Raw genomic sequence first — 20995 nt, 5'->3', positions numbered from 1 at the left:
TGTACAGCATTGTACAGATGCTAATTGGGGAAAATTTTCAAATAGTATGGTTAGTTGTATATACCAGTTTGATTGTCATGTGAGTCTATCCAGATTCATCAGAATAATTTCCCTCTTCACTGGCTTATAAAAGACACACACACACACACACACACACACACACATATGCATAACTGGCTTTCTTATAATGTGTATGTAATGATGGTCCTCTTGTAACCTTTTGGGGTATTGTGGTTTTGTGAATGATTTCAAGTAAAAATGAGAATTCATCCCTTCCTAGAGGGAGATTATACCGAAGTCAGGAAAATTAAATATCAGGAAGAACATAGTTGCCAACAAAATGTTTTACTTTACATCTCCTTCTCTTTCCTATCCTCTTTCTTGCAATTCTGCTGGCAAGGAGAAAAGGAGTATCACAAGAATACCTGCAAACTGCAAACCAAACTTTCATTTACCCTCCATTTTTAAAAAAATTTTATTTATTTTTTGACAGAGACACAGTGGGAGAACACAAGCTGGGGGAGTGGGAGAGGGAGAGCGGACTCACCGTGGAACAGGGAGCCCGACATGGAGCTCCACCCTCGGACCCTGGATTCAGGGTCTGAGCTGAAGGCAGAACACCCAGTGACTTGGCCACCCAGGTGCCCCTCTCCATTGCTGAGCCAAATACTGCTGGCCTTCCTCCTGCTTCTTGTCAAAAATAGTGACTGCTCCCTGACCACTTCACAGTTTACTCCTATTCGTGACATGTTGATGCCTTAATATGGTGTTTCTTGCTGTTAATCATAGAAATTTTCTTTCTGTTGTATTAAGCTTCTAGCCAATAGAATGATTGAATAAAAGCATCAACTTTTAATTCAAACACTACCCCCGTCCTAATTGATGATGAACTGAAATGCAAAGAGGTACTACATCTCTGTGTTTCAGTAAAATCCCAAGAGATTAAAGCTAAATATACATTTATGTTCTCATTGGGACTCCAATTTAAAATGTGCTCCTGATTTTTCTTCAGGTATGTAAACTATTGATTGCCCAGTATAAGAGCTGTAAGAATGCTTGCACTTCACTAAGTTTTAAAACCCAGGCTTCTGTTGCTAGCTCTGTGTTCTTATACAGGCTTTTCTTGGGTTGAATTATAAATGCAGAGATTTTTTCAAACAGCTATTCCTCCTTTTACTTGTGAAATTTAACTCTATTTTGCTCAAAATCAAAACAAAAGCCTTTTCCTGGAAATACATTTATTACCCTCTTTCTGGGCGTCTCAAAACAAAAAACAAAAAACCCTCAAGGTTAAGTTGAAAGAGTTGCATTCATCTTGACTGTGGAAGATCTCTGCTGCCTCTTGAAGCCAGAGCAAGACTATTTTCTTAAATTCTCAAGTTTGCTTCTTTGAAAAGTAAACACCATTTTCTGTCTTGAGTTGAGTGTTTCACTTGGTTTGGATTTGATACAAGGACTGGACGTAAAGAGACCCAAGGGGCTATAGGATAGTGAGTGTGTGGTATATTCTTCACCGGGCACCTTTTGGAAAGGGAGAGTGTATTTGTATTTGCTTTCTGTGTGTATTTAGGATAGGTAGTGTGATAGTAGAGAGTGGTTACTCTTGGTTTCAAAAAGCCAATAAAACATTTTCTTCTTGTTTACATTAAAAATAAACATTTACATTTGGGCCCCTTACTCTTGCCAAAGCTATCATTTTTGTTTGTTTTTAATTTCTTCAAATGCAGTAGGATTTTTCCAAACAACCTTCCCTGTTTTATAATTCAAGCTTACAACCCATTAAGTAGATTTTACTTTTTTGTGCCTGAATTTCAGCTTTTTTTTTTTTTGGCTCATTGGCTTCATTCACACGTGTGGTTTGGGATGCACTTTGCCAGAACCCAAACCATGTGGAATTACGCTGTGCTTGATCCAGTAGAACATGTGTCTAAACCACCCAAATTAGACTTACAGTGGCCTCCCCTTTCTCAGACTTCTTCCAGACTGCACTGAGCATCATTTTAAACATGTTTCTGTTCCAGACCACAGTGGTGAAGCTGGGATTCTACTAAGTTCAAAAACACATGTCTAAATCCACAGTTAATTTAGAACATATTAATGTCATGTCGAGAAGTAATATATGCCTTCCCACCTGCCTTCTCTCAGCCATTAGGTTTACCTGACACTAATAGTGTGCTGTGTAGCTTGGCTTGGGACATGCCCCTAGACTTCAGTTCTGCACCTGTTTTCCAGAGCTGTTTCCCAGATTAATCTCCTCACTGTCCATTGCATTCTTTGCATGGATAAAGGGACTTCTCGATAGAACCATTCTGAAGCTATAGATGTTTTTTTTTTTTTTTAACATTCTTAGTTTATTAATCCTCTCATGAAAAATCTGCACAACCACCACAGATAAAGCCACTGCAGCATCTTTACTCCTTCTGTTGTCCAGTCTCCAGCTCACTTTTTGCCAGCACCAGCATTGGCTTTCCCCCTGACTTTCTTCATTCTGTTCTTGCGTTCTTTTCACTGTTTTCGAGGTCTTTTTCTTCTCATACAGACCATATCTTGCAAGTCTATGTTTGGGTTCATTTTTCTTTGCATAATCCAAGGAATCATAAATCATGCTAAAGCCACTTGTCTTGCCACCACCAAAATGGGTTCTGAATCCAAATACAAATATGACATCTGGTGTGGTCTTGTACATTTTGGCTAGTTTTTCCCGAATTTCTGTCTTAGGTACTGTTGTATTTCCAGGATGAAGGACATCAATAACCATTTATTTGCACTGAAGTAGTCGGTTGGTCATGAACTTCCTGGTCCAGATAGTGACTGTCTCGTTCATGATGGCGGCTTGAGCTTCAAGCAGCCGGAAAGCTGAAGCTATAGATGTTAAAAGCTTTTTAAAAAAATTATATCTCAGTAAAGCTGAAATTCTAAAAATTTGTTGCCAAACACATTAATCAGATATTTCCTAGACCCCACAACAATCTGAGTAGGCATGACACTATTTTCTTTATAACGAATGTATTTCTAAGTGCTTTCCTCTTTTTCTCCCAAATGTAGATGGGAAATCAATAAGAGAATAGCAGACATTCTCTTTTGTAAAAAGTCATTTGATAGAATAAAACACTTGTGTAAAACAGCCACTTTCTTTGGAGCAGATTAAAGAATGTGCTGATGAACCGGTTGGGAAAGGTTACTTGGTCTCCTGCTTGGTGGATCACCGAGGCAACATCACTGAGTATCAGTGTCACCAGTATATCACCAAGATGACAGCCATCATTTTCAGTGATTACCGTCTGATCTGTGGCTTCATGGATGACTGCAAAAATGATATCAACATTCTGAAATGTGGCAGCATTCGGCTTGGAGAAAAGGTATCTACTCTGTTTATACTGGCTTCACCAAAGGGGTCCTATGAACTTGATGAATGAAAAGTTTTGTATACCTGGCATGGGAAAAATTTAGGCTGGAGGTGGCCTTAAAGTGGAGGTTCAGTCAGCCGCAAGATCTAAGGCTAGTTGACCCGTGAATGCATTTCATCTCTTTATAGTGTTTCAGTACTATCTGGGGAAGCAGAGGAATTAACATCAGCCAAGAGTAGTAAATACTAAACCAGTTGCTGGTTACCTGTAGCGTTCCCTAGCAGAGCATTTTGTTGTTTTGTGGACAAAGTAGTTGGAGTAGCAGAGACTTGAGTTGCCTAACCTTTCTCTGCGTGTACCTATTTGCTGCTATAAAAAAATTACTTAGTAAACACATTGGTATAAAAGAAGATTTAAATATTAGAAAAGTTTAAGTTATATGAAGGTACTTCTGGCTTGTGAGAAGTAAGATACTCTATAAATATGATTTTTTGCTATTTTTATCTTATAAGAACTAGTTTTAGTAAAGACAAGAAGGAAAATACCTAGTTGACAACTTCTGTCTTAATTATGTTTGGTCTTATTTTTGTTCTTTTTTTTTTTTTTTTAAATATTTTATTTATTTATTTGACAGACAGAGATCACAAGTAGGCAGAGAGGCAGGCAGAGAGAGAGAGAGAGAGAAGCAGGCTTCCTGCGGAGCAGAGAGCCCGATGTGGGGCTCGATCCCAGGACCCTGAGATCATGACCTGAGCCGAAGGCAGCATTCCAAACCACTGAGCCACCCAGGCGCCCCGGTCTTATTTTTGTTCTTGTGAGTCTCTTGTCTAGAAGGTCACAATGGAGGTTTGGCTAGGTTTATTCTAAATCTGTTGGCTCAGCAAAATGAAAAACTCCTGAGAAGTAACAGATGCTGGGGGAGAGGTGGTCTGAGGCATATGTCTGACCTCAGCTATTAGTTGCCACTGCTCATTAATCTGCTCTTTAGGAAATATGATGGAAAATAAAATCCTTTGTCTCTTTGCCCTCTATTTGTTCGTTGCCCCGTGGTTTGCTGGCTTCTGTCACTGACAGAGGGTAAGGGGCATGGTGTTGGAATATTAGAGCTGCACACACCAGTTCGGGTGATGGTTTTAGTGCTGGTTATTGTCTCCCTGTCACCAAATACCCTTTCCTTTATACCAGCACAGGGCTCTGGCCCTCTCACAGGGTACCTGTGGGTCAGTTTTGAGAGCACTGTGAACTTGGCATAGAGCTTTTGGCAGCTTAAGAAAGGCCAGTTTTAATAAAGAAGGAAGATTTCTTCCTTCCCAGCAGACTCTAGAAATGGCACAAAAGCACTTAAGCTACCCTAATAATTCAGGAAGCTCTTCTGATTTTATTTAGGGTGTTAGAGATCATGTCCAATTCTGTATCTCACTCCTTTTAAAAGCTTCACATAAGTGTTCCAAACACCTTTTTTTAGGAATCAGTAATGACACTTCTCCATATTTGTGATTAGTGGTCCACACTGTAGAGTAGACCATTACAGTTCACTTCTTTTTGTGGTAGTTTTTCCCTCTTGACACCAAGATAGTCACTGGTTAGCTTCCCACTCGCAATCTGAATTGTCAGTACAAAACCTGCTTTCAACTGCGTGTTTGAGTTACTAGGGTTTAGTGCCAGAAACGATCACAGAAAACAGTAGTACTAGAGCCCAAGAACTGGACAGTGAGGATTGTCTGCCCAGCTTCGTTAAAATAAGAAAAAAAAAAAAAAAAGGTTTCTTGGATCATCAAAATGCACATTTTTAAAAATTTTTATTTTTCAATGTTCCAAGATTTCATTGTTTATGCACCATGCCCAATGTTCCGTGTAATATGTGTCCTCCTTAATACCCACCACCAGGCTCACCTACCCTCCCTCCCGACAAAATGCACATTTTTGTCATGTTTATCTTATGCTACAGGTGAATTTCTGTTTATACCAAGCCTCTATCCTAGCACAGAGGCTTTCTGTATTTTGGGGACAGTAAGATAGATTCATGCTTGCACTCTTGAAAAAACATGTTCCTTCCTATATAATCCATTTTGGTGCTACAGCCATGTTTAAAAGTGAGGGAGGCATGTCCTCAGCCCTTACTGGCTTTTCTAACTATAGTTTATTTCTCTGAGGCCAGTTATTTAGATTTGCAGATTATCCTGAAAATTAATGAAGCAACTTCTTGCTTGTTGATTTCAAATTTGGCACTGAAGCTTGCCAACTCCTCTGTGACTGGCTTTGAACTGAATTCTTCCAAAGGTCAGAGGAGGGGGTAATAAAGGCTAATGTGTTTGTACCCTGCTTCCGGATGAATGTAAAAGAGTCATGGTGTCAAAATTATGATTTTTTTTCAAAAATGTTAATATATGTAGATTTGAGAGCAAAGATTATATATTAATAAAATTTTTTCTAAGTAAATATAGTTAAAATTACAGATCTTCAAAAGTAAAAGTGTAAACGCATTTACATCATCTGAAGAAAAAGTACAATGTGCGATCCAATACCGGAACTTAATTGTGGACATGTCCTACATTATTACTACTTTTAGACTTTTCACTTGGTAGTTCTATAATCTTATCATTCCGTGCTTTTAACTGGCTACTTTGAATATTTTGGACAGTTTTTCTCTCCTTCTGTAGTGAGAAAGATCACAGAAGACACCAAAAATACTGAACTAGAGAGTGGTTTATAACAGAGATGAAAACTGAGTTCTTCCTTTTTGGGATTAGTATTATTTTTCTCTGTTACTTAAACAATAACAACAAAAAAGGGCAAGGTTTATGGGGAAGAAAAGATATTACCTATCAAATTACTAAAAACTGATCAGGACACTTTGTAGTTTTAAGAAAGACATTTGTTTCACCACAGTAGAAGTCCCTTTTAAGTCCATTTATAGGATCATTTGTTATTCCTATGTCAAGCCAGTGAGTGTATCAATAACTTAATCTTTTTTAATCTCAGTAATTTTATTTTCCTCTAGGTGGTGTGCCAGTGTGTAGTTTACCTCCCTTATTTTCATTCTTACTCAGTAATTAGCCATACAGTCTTGTCAAATATTTGCATACATTTCAGTTACCTTACTAAAAATGGGCTGAACTCAGAGACTTCAGAGAACCAAGAAGAATTCTTGAAGTATATTTATTTGAAAAAATTATCTAAAGTTAGCATGAATGAAAACATCTAATGGAAATGATGGTATGGCCCAGCACCAGTATGTGGTGCTACAGTTGCACTGTAATTATAATTAAATTTCAGATTCCTTAAGGGATCTCAAGCCACGATGATGCTCCCTTTATTTAAATCCAAGAAGAAGCATGTGGAACCATTAAGAAATATAATAGCCCTAAATAGATATTCTTACTGGTGGCACATTTAAAACAGTTACAGACCCTAAGTATACAGGGAAACACTTAGACTCATTAAGTGGAAATTAAGTGGTGCCAGGACTAACAGCTAAATCTGAATCGGGAGTTGACTGTCAGATTATTGTTTTATTATTTTCAACCCCTTTTATATGATTTTTTAAAAATATTTTATTTATTTATTTGACAGAGATCACAAGTAGGCAGAGAGGCAGGCAGAGAGAGAAAGTGGGGGAAGCAGGCTCCCTGCTGAGCAGAGAGCCCAATGCGGGGCTCAATCCCAGGACCCTGGGATCATGACCTGAGCAGAGGCTTTAACCCCCTGAGCCACCCAGGCGCCCCTCAACCCCTTTTATATGATTAAGACTTATTGCTAACAGCCATCCAAGTGAGTTTTCATGGGCTACTAAACCTTGGTGTTGGATATTGTTTTGTTGTTTTATAAACTAATTCATGTTTATAATAATCTTTTGTATGCCATAAATAGTAAGTGCCTGATATGTTTTTGTCGAAATGTTACCATGTTTGTTTTTCCTTTGGAAAGTGGAAATGCATAGGCCTTGCTTAAGTGGGCCATATTCAGACATACTTGAGTGTTGCTCATAAATTAGGAAAAAAAATTAAGCCTTATTCTGGATTTCTGGGGTTTGTGTTGACTCTTCTCTCTGACCTTTTTTGTCACTCAGAGTTTGTTTATCTTGTTCACAATTGCCCTCCAAAATATCTTTTTGGTCTTCTCAGGTTTTTAATGCAGTGAATAGAATCATACAACTAGTGCTCAAGGTTCAGGTGCAGATAGAGGACGGGGGCATGAGAATCTGCTAGTAGAGTGTGCTTCCTGATCCTTTTTGGGTCAGCACACTTTTTGAAAATTTAATGAAAGCGGTGAGCCCTCCTCAGGAAAAATGTGTAATGCCCACATACAAATTTTAGGAGTTCTCTAGAACCCCAAGGTCTAGAAAAATAAATGATGGACTGTTAGCTAGGCACCTTACCTTCTGCAACCCAAGACAAGTCGGTAAACTCCTTTAGGCCTGTGTTGACTCCTCTGCGCAAGAGATACCGCAGCTCTCACCCCTTTCCACAGGTATCAGAGAGAACATGGACGTTTTCATGGAAATACTTAGAAATTAACGTGCTGTCAAACAAAATGCATTAAACAAAGCTTAGGGGGGAAACTACATACAACTTTTGTTATTGTTGAATTTTTGCTTCAAGTAGATGTTTCCCTGCCTGGTTTTGGGACTCTTTTTATTACCTACAGATGATTTCGTAGATACAGTATTTTACCAAAACAAGATGGTGTGTGCGTAAATAAGAGATCACATATACTTCTGGCTGCTTTGGTTTGCTGTATTTATAGTTACAGCTTTCAAGTGTTTAAAGCATGTCTTCTGAGTAGAGCAGATTGGGACTCTTGAGTAGAAATATTTAGGGGAAATTTTTCATATTTTGAGTGAATGAATGCTTGTGGTTGCTATGGGGCTGATGCAATGTACAATTAAAGATAATTGGATGGTTTCAAGAAAGCTCTCAAACTCAGTTTGTATAAAAGGTGGTAATCTCATTAAATTGTATTAAGATAAATCTAACACATCAAAGCGAGTATTACGCTACAAATTGTACATATAGGGGTCTTTGTGGACAGCATAGAGTAGAAAAATGAGAAAGACATCTCTAACATCTTTTCTCAATGGATTTTATGGTGGGTTTGTTTTGTTTTGTTTTGTTTTTTCCACATGACTAGAAGCATTATTGGGGAAATACCTCTCACCCTTTGAGGTTAATTTATTGAGATTTCTGCAGTGTTAATTCGGTATTGATATGAACCATGATCAGAGCATTGGGCTGATGTAAATTCTTAGAATTTTTCTGACGTTTTAAGCGCAAAGAATTCAGGTTTCTATTTCTAGTGCTAACTAAACTATACTTAAATCTCCCAGGACCTCTCTTTCCATTTGTTGCATGCAAGTATCTGTTCTAAAGAAGAGTGTTGAGGGCATTTTCTGTAACTGCCACAGTGTGGTTGGTTCCCACCTCCTTTCTCAGCAGAGTACCAATAAGCCAACTATATATTGAATTGAGGTGGTGGTGGTGGTTTTTTTAAGCAAATGATGTTTAATTGAAACTCATTGTGGTGAGAGTTTTACAGTATTACTACTCTTGCTATTTTAGGATGCACATTCACAAGGTGAGGTGGTATCATGTTTGGAAAAGGGCCTGGTGAAAGAAGCAGAAGAGAGAGATCCCAAGATTCAAGTCTCTGAACTCTGCAAGAAAGCCATTCTGCGGGTGGCTGAGCTGTCCTCAGATGACTTTCATCTAGACCGGCATTTATATTTTGCTTGCCGAGATGATCGGGAGCGTTTTTGTGAAAACGTGAGTCAGCTCAGAAGCTCTTCTTCTCCTTTAAAATGTTTTTAATACCCTAGTCCAAAATGAAATAAACCAGCACACTCTCCTGTGTAGATAAGGCAGTGAAATGGAAGGCGGAGTTGTTCCCAGGATAACAGAGAACGATGTTAGATGTTCAGCCTTGATGATTTAACATCTAGTTAACAGTTGGCTTCCGACAGTCTCCACACATTATTTTTTCTACTTTATCTCACTTCTCAATTTTAGATCTTGGAAGTCTATGTTATTTATATACTGGAATCCCATTTTACTGGGGAATCCTATTCACACCTATTCTATGGCTAAAACTGCCGTATTGCATGCTACATCTTTTTGGCTAAGATGAACAAAACAGCAGGTGGCTAACTTATAAAACTAAATCCTTGATTACTATCTCCAGACCTTACAGAAGACTTGCTAACGCTTATCTCCATCCTTCGAACAAAGAGCTGAGAGTAACTTGCGTGTACTCCCACCCTCTGCTCTTGAATTATTAGCAGCTTTAACTGTCAGAGCCACTGGTTATGAGTTTTATGGACTCCAGCATCAAGTCGTAAGAAAAGACTCACCGACACTTCTCTTGGTTCCCTAAATAACAGTGTATCTGAGAACAAATGACAATAGCCAAGCATCATGGGAAAATTTTTTTCATCTGTCTGCAAAATTGTTTTCTACCAAAGGCTACTAAATGTTGTAAATGGCTGAGCCATTTGTTCAAAGGTACTCACGTTTATAATAATTTAAAGAAAGTTCTTTATAGGATCGTGGATAGTGCCCCGTCTAACTACTTAGCTAATTGTCGTCATCCACATGATCATGTGTGTGTTCATCTTACAGACGCAAGCTGGTGAAGGCAGAGTATACAAATGCCTCTTTAACCATAAGTTTGAAGAATCCATGAGTGAGAAGGTAAGTATTACTTTGAAACAAACCAATATTTTATTCATTTCTTTAAAGTTCTCTTAAATCCTCTCAAACAATAGTCTTATAAGTTCAGATCAGAGTATGAAATGGCTGATAAAGCTTACCCTTTTCAGAGGCAAGACATTTGGCTTTTAGTAGAGAACCAAAGCATATTTCGCTTAAGCCAAGAAAATGAAGCTTTGTAATATCTGGACATTGGGAAGCCCATTGGGAATCAACTTGGGGAGTAAAATTAGAGAATTGTGTATCATAGTCACACTAAAGCCAGCCCTTCATACTCAGGAAGCTCAGGCTAACCAAACCAATTACCTATTTAATTTTTCAGCAGCTGTTTCATCAAGCATTCTCATTACTATTAGTCCTCTGTCCCTGGATGAATGCAAGAATCTTTTATGACTTTTAAAAAGAAAATTATTCTTGGTTTTGCTCTCCTGCCATTTGCTTTCCCGGACATCTGAAGAAGTGTTTCAGTTGTTTCTATCATTTACTATTGAATAATTCTATTTTAAAAGCACAGAATGTAGCAGCATAACATAAGAATGTTATGTCAGCTGCCACTTTGATTTGTGTGAACTTGACTTGAGGGACACTGTGTAAAAGGAAGAGGGCTTGGTGAAGTCACTGTATTAGAGCCCACCAAGGACTCGTGTGTGTAGGACAGCTGCTCTGCTACTGCAGCAACCACTGGCGACTCAGGGTAGGAATCCAGGCCTTCCCCATCCATGCATCCCTACCTCCACACTAGTTTCGCACACTTGGATTGGAGGCTAACCAAGTTCAAAGGTAGGCGTTTTGATGACAGCTGCAGTTGTTGACATGTACTTGGCCATGAGCCTCTGTTGGCCCTAGAGGTCCCTGTGAACAGCAGAGGTCTTTATTGCCCTTTTTATTCAGTGTCGAGAAGCGCTGACGACCCGCCAGAAGCTTATTGCCCAGGATTATAAAGTCAGTTATTCGTTAGCCAAATCCTGTAAGAGTGACCTGAAGAAATACCGGTGTAATGTGGAAAACCTTCCGCGGTCCCGGGAAGCCAGGCTCTCCTACCTTCTCATGTGTTTGGAGTCAGCCGTGCATAGAGGTAAGAGTTCATTTCTCTTTATCTTTTTCAGTCCTTTTTGGATTCACATCCTAAAGCCTCTTGTACCTGTAAATGTTATTTTCTTCCTGCATTTGCTGTTTTGAGCGCACCTGTGCCTTGCAACTCAGAAACCTTTCTTTGTAAGCATAACTCCAAGAACTGAAGGCTTGGTGTCCCAAAGCCTTTTTGAAGGCTCTTTGTTTTAGCTCAACAGTCTCCAATTTTTTTTTTCCCTATGTCTTTATTTGAGAGAGGGAGAGTGAGCAAAAGAGACAGGGAGAGAAAAGGAGCAGGGGAAGAAGCCAAGAGAGAAGCGGACTCCCTGCAGAGTAGGAAGCCCAACATGGGGCTCAGTCCTGGGATTTCAGGATCATGACCTGAGCCGAAGGTGGACACTTAATCGACTGAGCCACTCAGGTGCCCCCACCCTTTTAAGGAAGGTATATTTCTCAAATCCAATGATTTTAATTTTTTAAAATGCATGGTCAACATTTTTAGGAGAGTCAGGGTAGCATAATGATTTAACATACAAGCTTTGGGTCGGAGACATAGCTTTAAATTAATGGCTCTATCATCAAATTAACTGGCTGGGTGACCATTGTTTACATTTCTTTTTCTTTTTTTTTTTTTTTTTAAAGATTTTATTTATTTGACAGAGAGACATCACAAGTAGGCAGAGAGGCAGGCAGAGAGAGACAGAGGAGGAAGCAGGCTCCCTGCTGAGCAGAGAGCCCGATGCGGGAATCAATCCCAGGATCCTGAGATCATGACCTGAGCCAAAGGCAGCGGCTTAATCCACTGAGCCATCCAGGCGCCCCCATTGTTTACATTTCTTAATCTCTCCCCAAACTCATTTTTCTTATCTATAAAACAAAACTAATATTTATGGTGAGGATTTATTTATTTGTTTATGAAAATTAAATGAGTTTTTTTGGAATAGCATTTAGCATTCAATAAATGATAGGTACTATTATTGTTATAACACTAATGATATTAAGGAACTAGAAATTTGGGGGGCACCTGGGTGGCTTAGTGGGTTAAAGCTTCTGCCTTTGGCTCAGGTCATGATCCCAGAGTGCTGGGATCAAGCCCCACATCGGGCTGTCTGCTCAGTGAGGAGCCTGCTAACCCCAACAGCTGCCTCTCTGCCTACTTGTGATCTCTGTTGGATAAATAAATAAAGTCTTAAAAAGAAAAAAAAGAAACTAGAAATTTTTGAATCCAAAAGTCAACCCCTGGCAAAAGAGCCAAGGTGGCTATATAGAAGATCGAGGCTGTCTTTTGTAGTATTGGCTACAAGCTGTGAAGATGAAATGTCCCGGGACGTTAAAACTCTGAGCTTTTGATGAATTTTTTTTTTTCCATACCTGGATAGTGGGGAAAAACTCCTAACCTTGAAAGTGGTGGAGTAGCACCCAGGGACAGTGCATGGTCTTGAATTGAGTATCAAAGGATGTTATAGAGACAACTGGAGAATGTTGACTATGGTCTGGATATTAGATAAAATGGTCCTAAAATGAAAGGTACAGTTTATTAACTTACAAAAGAATATTATAAGACAGTATACATAATACCATCTAATTTGGGTGTTTAAAAAAATGTTCTTAAATTGTAAATTAACAAGAAAAGAACGACTCAGTAAATACATGGCCAAAGGCTACATGCAGATAATTCAGAAAAGTTACACAGATTGATAATGTTAAAAAGACTGACCTTACTAAGTGTTGATAAGGGTATGGAAGAACTGGACTATTGAACACTACTGATGGGAACTTAAAAATAGTACAATCATTTTGGAAAATAGTTTGCCAGTTTCTTAAAAGTTAAATATATTACCTACCATATGACTCAGCTGTATTTACCTAAGAGATACAAAAGCATATATGCATATAAACTCTTATACATGAATACCCAGAACAGCTTTATTTGTAATAGCCCAAAACTGGAAATGATCCAAATGTCCATCAACAGTTGAAGGGATAAGCACATGGCAGTATATCCACATAATGGAATCATATTACTTGGCAATAAAAAGGAAGAATTGATAATACATGGATGAATTTAAAAATAGTTATGCTGAGTGGAAGAAGTTAGACCAAAAAAAATGCATACTCTATGACTGTGTCTATATCAACTTCTAAAAAGTGGAAACTGGTAAACTAATCTGTAGTCACAGAAAGCAGCTCATTTTTTGCTGTAGGAGGGTCTGGGGGAGAGAGGGAGGGAGAAGAGTCTCAAGGACCACGAGAAAATTCTGAAGTTAATGGATATGTTCAGTATCTTTTTTTTTTTTTTTTAAAGATTTTATTTATTTATTTGACAGACAGAGATCACAAGTAGGCAGAGAGGCAGGCAGAGAGAGAGAGAGAGAGAGAGAGAGAGAGAGAAGCAGGCTTCCTGCGGAGCAGAGAGCCCGATGCGGGGCTCGATCCCAGGACCCTGAGATCATGACCCGAGCCGAAGGCAGCAGCCCAAACCACTGAGCCACCCAGGCGCCCCAAGATATGTTCAATATCTTGATTGTGGTGATGGCTTCAACAACATACACATATGTCAAACCTCTTCAGTTGTATGCTTTGAAAATACAGCCTTTTTTAATGTTAATTATACCTTGGTAAAGTTGGCGGGGGTTTTTTGTTGTTGTTGTTTTTAATTTTCTTAAGTTTTCCCAGTTGGCAATTTTATCTCAAGGAAGGAAGCTGGGGAGGCTATAGTGAATGTTTGAAATGTGGTCATTTTCACAGGCTTTAATTCTGTAGGCCATTAAGGATTGTTCTTGTCTTTCATTGTTACCCCCATAATTATCTTATTGATAAGACTCCCATTGGCAAAGCATTTGCAGTTTTAGTTTAGTAGTATAAAATCTATATAATGCAGAACACTGTCAAGATAAACCCTAGTCTCTGGAGTCTTAAACTCATTTTATGCCAATGAAGCTCTTTCTGTATTCTGAGCTTTTCAGTCTAGATGATGGCATGACTGGTATATTATATTCTGAAGTAGAACGTGTGCTTTTCTGTGCAGTGATACCTGATTGTAATGCTCACCATCCATAATGTTGTGACTTTGCTCCTAACTTAGGGCGCCAGGTGAGCAGCGAGTGCCAGGGGGAGATGTTAGATTACCGGCGCATGTTGATGGAAGACTTTTCTTTGAGCCCTGAGATCATCCTGAGCTGTCGGGGGGAGATTGAACACCACTGTTCTGGATTACATCGAAAAGGGCGAACTCTGCATTGTCTGATGAAAGTAGTTCGTGGGGAAAAAGGGAACCTTGGAATGAACTGCCAGCAGGCGGTAAGGAAAAATTCTCTACTGCCCTTTTGTATGTTACATTCTGTCAGGTGAGGAGCCTCTTTCTGACACTGTCCCAGCTTCCTTTATCTGGATCATTTGTGACATCACATGAACATCAGGTACTAAGAACCAGACACAAAATATTGTTCTGGCATATCTTAATAAGAACGTGGAATTGATTACAGAGGAGAAGTTTGGTTCATAAACAATAAATGGGGCTATATACGTAAAGAAATAGATAAAATGCATTGTCTGCTGCAGTTTTTAAAGGAGAGGGTAGCTTGCCAGATGGAATTTCTAAATTCAGAACCAAGGCAAACCAGGTTCTGGTAAATCAGAAAATGTCCTCCACCAAAAGAGGATTTGCTTGTCTATATAGGTTAGATTGAGTTGAAGCTGAGAGAGAGCAGTAACAATTGAAATTTTCTAAGAGTTTGTTTTTATTACTGTTATGCAACATACCATGAATTCCTGGCCTGAAGGATCAAGAGAGCATGTCATTTTCAAAAACCACACCATTTTTCTTGTTAGTAAGGCAACTGTGCATGGAAGGGCCTTTCTTTCTCTGTCCCCAAACTACCGTCAGTTCTATAAAGGTATTTGGAAAAAACTAGTGTTCTTCTTGAGAAGATAAAGTTAATTCTTTTTTTCCTTTTTTTTTTCTTTTCTTCTCTTTATTTCTTTCTTTTTTTTTTAAGATTTTATTTATTTATTTAACAGACAGAGATCACAAGTAGGCAGAGAGGCAGGCAGAGAGAGAGGAGGAAACAGGCTCCCCACCGAGCGGAGAGCCAGATGTGGGGCTCGATCCCAGGACCCTGGGATCATGACCTGAGCTGAAGGCAGAGGCTTTAACCCACTGAGCCACCCAGGCGCCCCGCCTTTTTTTTTAAAGATGAAATTATTCTTGCTCCAGAGTTCACGAACAGTTGAGTAACTACAGATCAGGGATATAATATAAAGTTAATAAAATACTATAGATGCAGTGCATCTGTCATTACCATAGTCCATATTTATTACTTTTTACTAATAAGAGTCTTGGAACAGTTCTCAGTACCAAATGCAACAGTGGTACCCTGTACAGTGTATCCCATACATCCCTTAGGATGCACAAAAGATAGCATTTAGTTTCGTATCCCACAGTAGGGAGTTGAGGTTCCTTACCCAGTGAAAGTTTAGAAAACCATAATACAGTTGGTCTTTTTTTTGGCATTTTTATTAAAAATCGAGTATTTTAGAAAAATCAGAATTTTACAGTCTGAAACAAAATTCTCATAGAATTTTGATGTAGAGTAAAATTTCATCTTAGCTCCGTTTACTCACCCTGACCCAGAGTATACAGTAAATTGTACATCCTATGATGGAAAAAGTAGAAAAATACATAGACTCTTCTCCAAAATCCCAAACCCAGCTAGAAGGAGGGCTTCTGGAATCCACTGTGGCTTCAGTTGGCACAGTGTATTTCTTCAGGAGCAGTCCTTGCTGGTGATTGTCCTAGGAAACCTCTACAACAATATGTGTGCCTGGGCCTCAGACCAAGTATGTATCAAAATAGCTCATATTTGCATCTCATTCTTAATGCAGCATATAAAAGAGAGGGAAGTGGTCAGGAATAAAACTCTTTTTACTGAGGCTACACTTGTACAAGGTGTACAGAAAAAAAGAAGAGAAATTGGTTTAACTTTATTTCACGGCATCTACCTCCAGGGCTTTTTATAATTTAGTTTGTTATAAAGAACTAGTGAGTCAACTTGAAAGATAAATAAGGATGCCCGTCTCATGCTTTGTGCCTAGAAGAAAAGTGTTTCCAAACCTAGAGGATAGTCTCAAATAATGAAGTATGTGGTTCCAAACCTAGAGGATAGTCTCAAGTAATGAAGTATGTGGTTTTGCCCACATCAAGTTTTTCCAAGTGGGAAATAAACACTGTATTTTGATTATAATGGACCCATGATTTTTAGTCTTTGCTCACCCATACTGAAGGAGTAAATGATCCGAAGGGAGAATATCTTCCTCAGTCGTTTTCGCCTACGTTATCCATCCTCAATCAAGTGGAAGAGTTTTTTGAAATAATTTCTCTTTTTCAAAGTTCTCTTCCTTGATAGAGTAAGCTTCCGTGCGTGTCTATGGTTGGCCTCTAATTTTCCCCGTTCCTGCTTGATGATGCTTTGACTCAGTGATCTCTCAACAAGTAGTAAACTGTGAAACGTCAACAATTTTTATCTTAATGAGTAGACACTTTTCCAAATGTACGATAATCATGAACTTACTAAATTCTCCTCAGTTATGAGTGAGCACGTCTGGGCCCAGTTTCTCCCTGGCCAAAGATGACTGTGCGGTGTATTCTTAGACTAATTGTTTCTCAGAAGCATTTCCCCGGGTTTTTCCTAAGCAGTCAGGGGCTGGAATGATTATATAGTCATGTAGCAATTCATGTTCTTAGTGTTTACACTAAGTGTAGTTCCTACACTGCTGTCCCTGGATTCCAGAGTGGCAATGATCCCTTGAGCTGTTAGCGCATTAGCGTCTGTAGGGCCTTCATTGTCTCCCTTTAGGTGCTGCAGTCTGGTGCACTCATTGTGAATTCTCAAGGTTTGCCTGTCAGTTGTAGATATTTAACTGATACACTTCTTGCAGAGACTTCCAGATTCCCATGATACTTACGACTTCCCTCAGAAGAAGATGTAAATATTTTGGTCTTTGTCAGCAACCGTCGTTACTAAAACTGGTAGTAATCTATCAGCTAACCACAGCATTTTGTAGCTTCTCCAAATTGCTATCAAGAATTGGTATAAATAACTTCCATCCCAGAATACTGGAAATCTTTTCTATTTCTCTCTTCTTGATTGTTGATTTTAGGATAGAGAGAATTGGGATTTTCTTTTGTCATTTCCTTTTGATGTGTGTTCTCTGATCAGTGTGCGATGGGGTCATTGCTTTCATATGAGCCCCTGTGGGATTGTATCGGTCACATGAATGAGGATCAGAGAAGGCTCTCCTCCAGAAGCTACATCTATGACACGAAAAGGTTCCAATTCTTTAACTTGGAAAAAAAAGGAACCCAAACCAGAAGGATTATAGTTTCCAAATTTGCTTTCTGTTATTTAAGATTCCCACCCCAAAACACCATCTGCTATCCATCTGTACTAATAATGGTCTTTTACATACATAGAATGCTTTGCTGTTTATACAACCTTCTCCTATATATTACTCTTTCTTATAATCCTGTTCAGTTCAAGAAACTGCAACTGGAGGTTAATCATGCCGGTGCTCTCAGAGCTAATGTCTGGCAGAGCCAGAACTATTAATAGAACTCAGGGGGCTGCCTGGGTGGCTCAGTTGGTTAAGCAGCTTCCTTCAGCTCAGGTCATGATCTGTGGGTCCTGGGATCGAGCCCATATCCAGCTCCCTGCTCAGTGGGGAGCCTGCTGCTCCCTCTTCCTCTGCAGCCCCCCTGCTTGTACTCGCTCTCAAATAAATAAATAAGTAAAATCTTAAAACAAAAACAAAAACCAAAAAACTCAGGTCTTCTGATCTTAATTTAGAGCTTTTTCCTCTGTGCCCCAACTGCAGTCTCCTCAAAGACAGGAAAAAAGAAGTAGAGGCACGTCTTCTCATGCTTTCACTTTATTCCATAACGAAGAACGGACCAGGCAGAAGTAAATGTTAAAGAAAATACCCTGATTTTCAACTGCATAATGACAAGTATTTTGGGGGGATATGTTTAACAAGCAAGCTGTGGTTTACCTCTCAGTTGTATAAAAGATAATTGGGGAAAAATGGGAGTTATAAGTATTGTATTCTTGTTTTTTGCAATTGATATTTCTTGCAAGTTAAATGAAATCTCTCCTCTGTTTTTAATAACATGGAGCGTGCTTGTCTTAATGCCAGTGTATTGGCAGCAAGATTCAAATTCTAGATTCTTATGACCAAATTAGGTATTTGACTAGAAATGTCTTCTATTTACCCTTCTCCACTCAATTCTGGCTTGGCCATGAGTGTCAAATTTAGCAATCTGATTTAACGAGCAGGCAGACAGGAAGGAAAAGGCAGACTTTATATTGCAAAGACCTTTTGCATTGCAAATGCCCAGGGATAATCCAGACAGGTAGGCAAGCAATCCCCACCATGGCTAATACAGAAAAATTTGCACTGGAGACAGAGAAACCAGTGGGAGGTATTTGGGGCGAGCTGTTGAGTTTAGCTGGTGACAAGTGTAATACCTTGTTAAAAGTCCACTGTGATGTACCAGACCTAGTAACTGTGTGAAGAAAGGACTTTGCTCTTCCCTGATGAGTAAGTGACTTTCTTCTTTCTTAATTTTTTTTTAAAATCCAGCTGCAAACACTGATTCAGGAGACTGACCCTGGCGCAGATTACCGCATTGATAGAGCTCTGAATGAAGCTTGTGAATCTGTGATACAGACAGCCTGCAAACACATAAGATCGGGAGACCCAATGTAGGTTATCTTATTTGGGGTATTTTATTTGGCAGTGTATTATTGAGAACATTCCTTTAAATGATTTTTGGATGGTTTTAACATCTTAACTAAAATTTTTTTTAGCAACTTTTGTTAAAACCAGTATTGGAATTGAGACTTCCACTCTGCCTTCTGCATGATGTAGATACTAGACCCGGCATTGTGATGATGTTTATTGACTGTGACTGAGCGTGTATGGGCCTGTACCTTAGGCCACTGAATAATTCTGTTTAATGATCAAATAAAAAACAAAAGAGAGAAACACCCCGGGTAAAATGACACATACTTTGTCTCTATACTTTCATCATGTTTATATAGTGACTTGTTACATATATTGTATAATTGATAATTGTTAGAAATTCTTTTATTATAGTTGAAATAATGTGGTTGTGTTGTGTTGAAGGACGTAATCATGGACAAAGGGAACTCCGAAGTTGCATCCAGAAAAGCTATAAAGTGCTGTAATACAGTATTTGAATCTCATGGAGTAGTTTTATTCCATATGATGCGAAAACAGCTCTTAAGACCAGGTTGCAAGTAAAGAACATGTTTCCCACTCTGCAGAAACCTTTGTAGCCCACAGTCAGCAGTACCCAGCAAGAACATGAATACAGTTGATGTTTGTCATCAGACTGCTGTGCATAGACTCCTGCTGTTGAGGCTGTGGCAGGGGATTAAAAAAAGATGTCCTTCTTTAAAGCTTTTGTGCAGTTGGAGGAGATAGACAAACACAGTGAAGACTAATTAAGAGTATTTACCAATATAAAAATAATTGCGTCAAGCATGAGGGGTCAGGGGTGAGGGAGGGAAGTGGGGAGAACTGCTACAGCTGAAAATCATTTGAAGATACTGTCAATCAAATGCAGTGTGTGTACATTTCTGGGTCGTGGTTTGAACATAAAAAAGCAGCACCAAATAATTGCAAAAATAATTTGAAAACTAATAGGATATTACATAACATTAAGGATTTGTAAAATTAATTTCTTCTGGTGGATTATGGTATAATGTCCTTATAGAGAAACACGCTCAAGAATTTATTAATAAAATGATATGGTATCTGCGATTTTCTTCAAAATATCAGCAAGGGGGAGTGTGTAGAATTAAAACAAACTTGGCCATAGGTTGATAAAGCTATGGGAAGGGAAAGGGGCTCTTAGGATACTTTACTTTTGTGTGTGTTGGAGAATTTTCCTAATAAACAGTTACAGCAACTGCATACTGATCTTATGCAAGCCGAGTCCCAGGTGCTGAGTGGCCCTGAAATTGAGTGAAGGCACAGTCACTATCAGACTAAGTCAATTTGAGTTATTCTCAGAGAAGTAAATCCCTGAGTGCCCTCAAAAATAGCTCAAGGGCTTTTTCTACAGACCAAGGAAATAGTGGTGTGAGAGTTCCAATCCTGTTCTTAAAATTTCATCCCTGTTTTATGCCCAGGATCCTCTCGTGCCTAATGGAACACTTATACACAGAGAAAATGGTGGAAGATTGTGAGCACCGTCTATTAGAACTGCAGTATTTCATCTCTCGAGATTGGAAGTGAGTATTTTGAAGCCAAAGTCAAGTGTAAGCCTTATCCTGTTCTCCTGTTTAGTCAGGATCCTCCTCTCTGGTTTGAAATAATTAGTAAGAATATGTTTTGCTTAAGTTCTGGGGTGCTGACACGTTCCAGTCCTCTGAAGAATAATATCTTTCTTCTTGCTTCCAGAATAGTATCTAAAAGCTGAGGCAGCCCTTGCAGGTCTGCCCCATGTGTCCCCGTTTACTACGACTTTGGAAATCAGAGTCAGGTGTTTCTGATACCGCAGACATCCATCCTCAAAGAACTTGGGCATCTGTGGGGCAGCAGAAGCATCTTCAGATAGGTCTCTAAGCAGATAATAGTGTATTTTAATTTTTATTGATTTGTACTAGATATGGGAATTTACTTTTATTTCTCTATTCAAAGTTGCTGAATTTTCTATCTTAAGAAGCTCTTATCAGTGAGTGACAACTTGATTCTCTAATTCTCTTCTTTTCTCGTACTGTTATCCAAAAAAAGGTGGGGTGGGGATCAGTTGGGAGAAGAATTTATGTTACAGTCAGAATCAGTATA

At 38.9% G+C, this 20995-nt stretch overlaps 1 protein-coding gene and 1 pseudogene across 2 annotated transcripts in view; one reads left to right on the top strand and one right to left on the bottom strand.

Moving 5' to 3' along the window:
• GLG1 (golgi glycoprotein 1) overlaps window positions 1-20995 on the top strand; it is a 159202-nt gene that overhangs the window by 113250 nt on the left and 24957 nt on the right. For both annotated transcript variants that reach the window (XM_032325916.1, XM_032325915.1), the window contains exons 4-10: window positions 3144-3359; window positions 8906-9109; window positions 9962-10033; window positions 10943-11126; window positions 14208-14422; window positions 18761-18882; window positions 20338-20439. In XM_032325916.1, the coding sequence (XP_032181807.1) occupies window positions 3144-3359; window positions 8906-9109; window positions 9962-10033; window positions 10943-11126; window positions 14208-14422; window positions 18761-18882; window positions 20338-20439 (1115 nt within the window). The remainder of the gene's footprint in view (window positions 1-3143; window positions 3360-8905; window positions 9110-9961; window positions 10034-10942; window positions 11127-14207; window positions 14423-18760; window positions 18883-20337; window positions 20440-20995) is intronic.
• LOC116579938 lies at window positions 2325-2824 on the bottom strand (annotated as a pseudogene).

Source organism: Mustela erminea, chromosome 19 (genome assembly GCF_009829155.1).
Source record: "Mustela erminea isolate mMusErm1 chromosome 19, mMusErm1.Pri, whole genome shotgun sequence".
NCBI classification, from domain to species: domain Eukaryota; kingdom Metazoa; phylum Chordata; class Mammalia; order Carnivora; family Mustelidae; genus Mustela; species Mustela erminea.
Note: the sequence above shows the minus strand (reverse complement) of the source record. Positions and strands in the feature narration are given on the sequence as shown.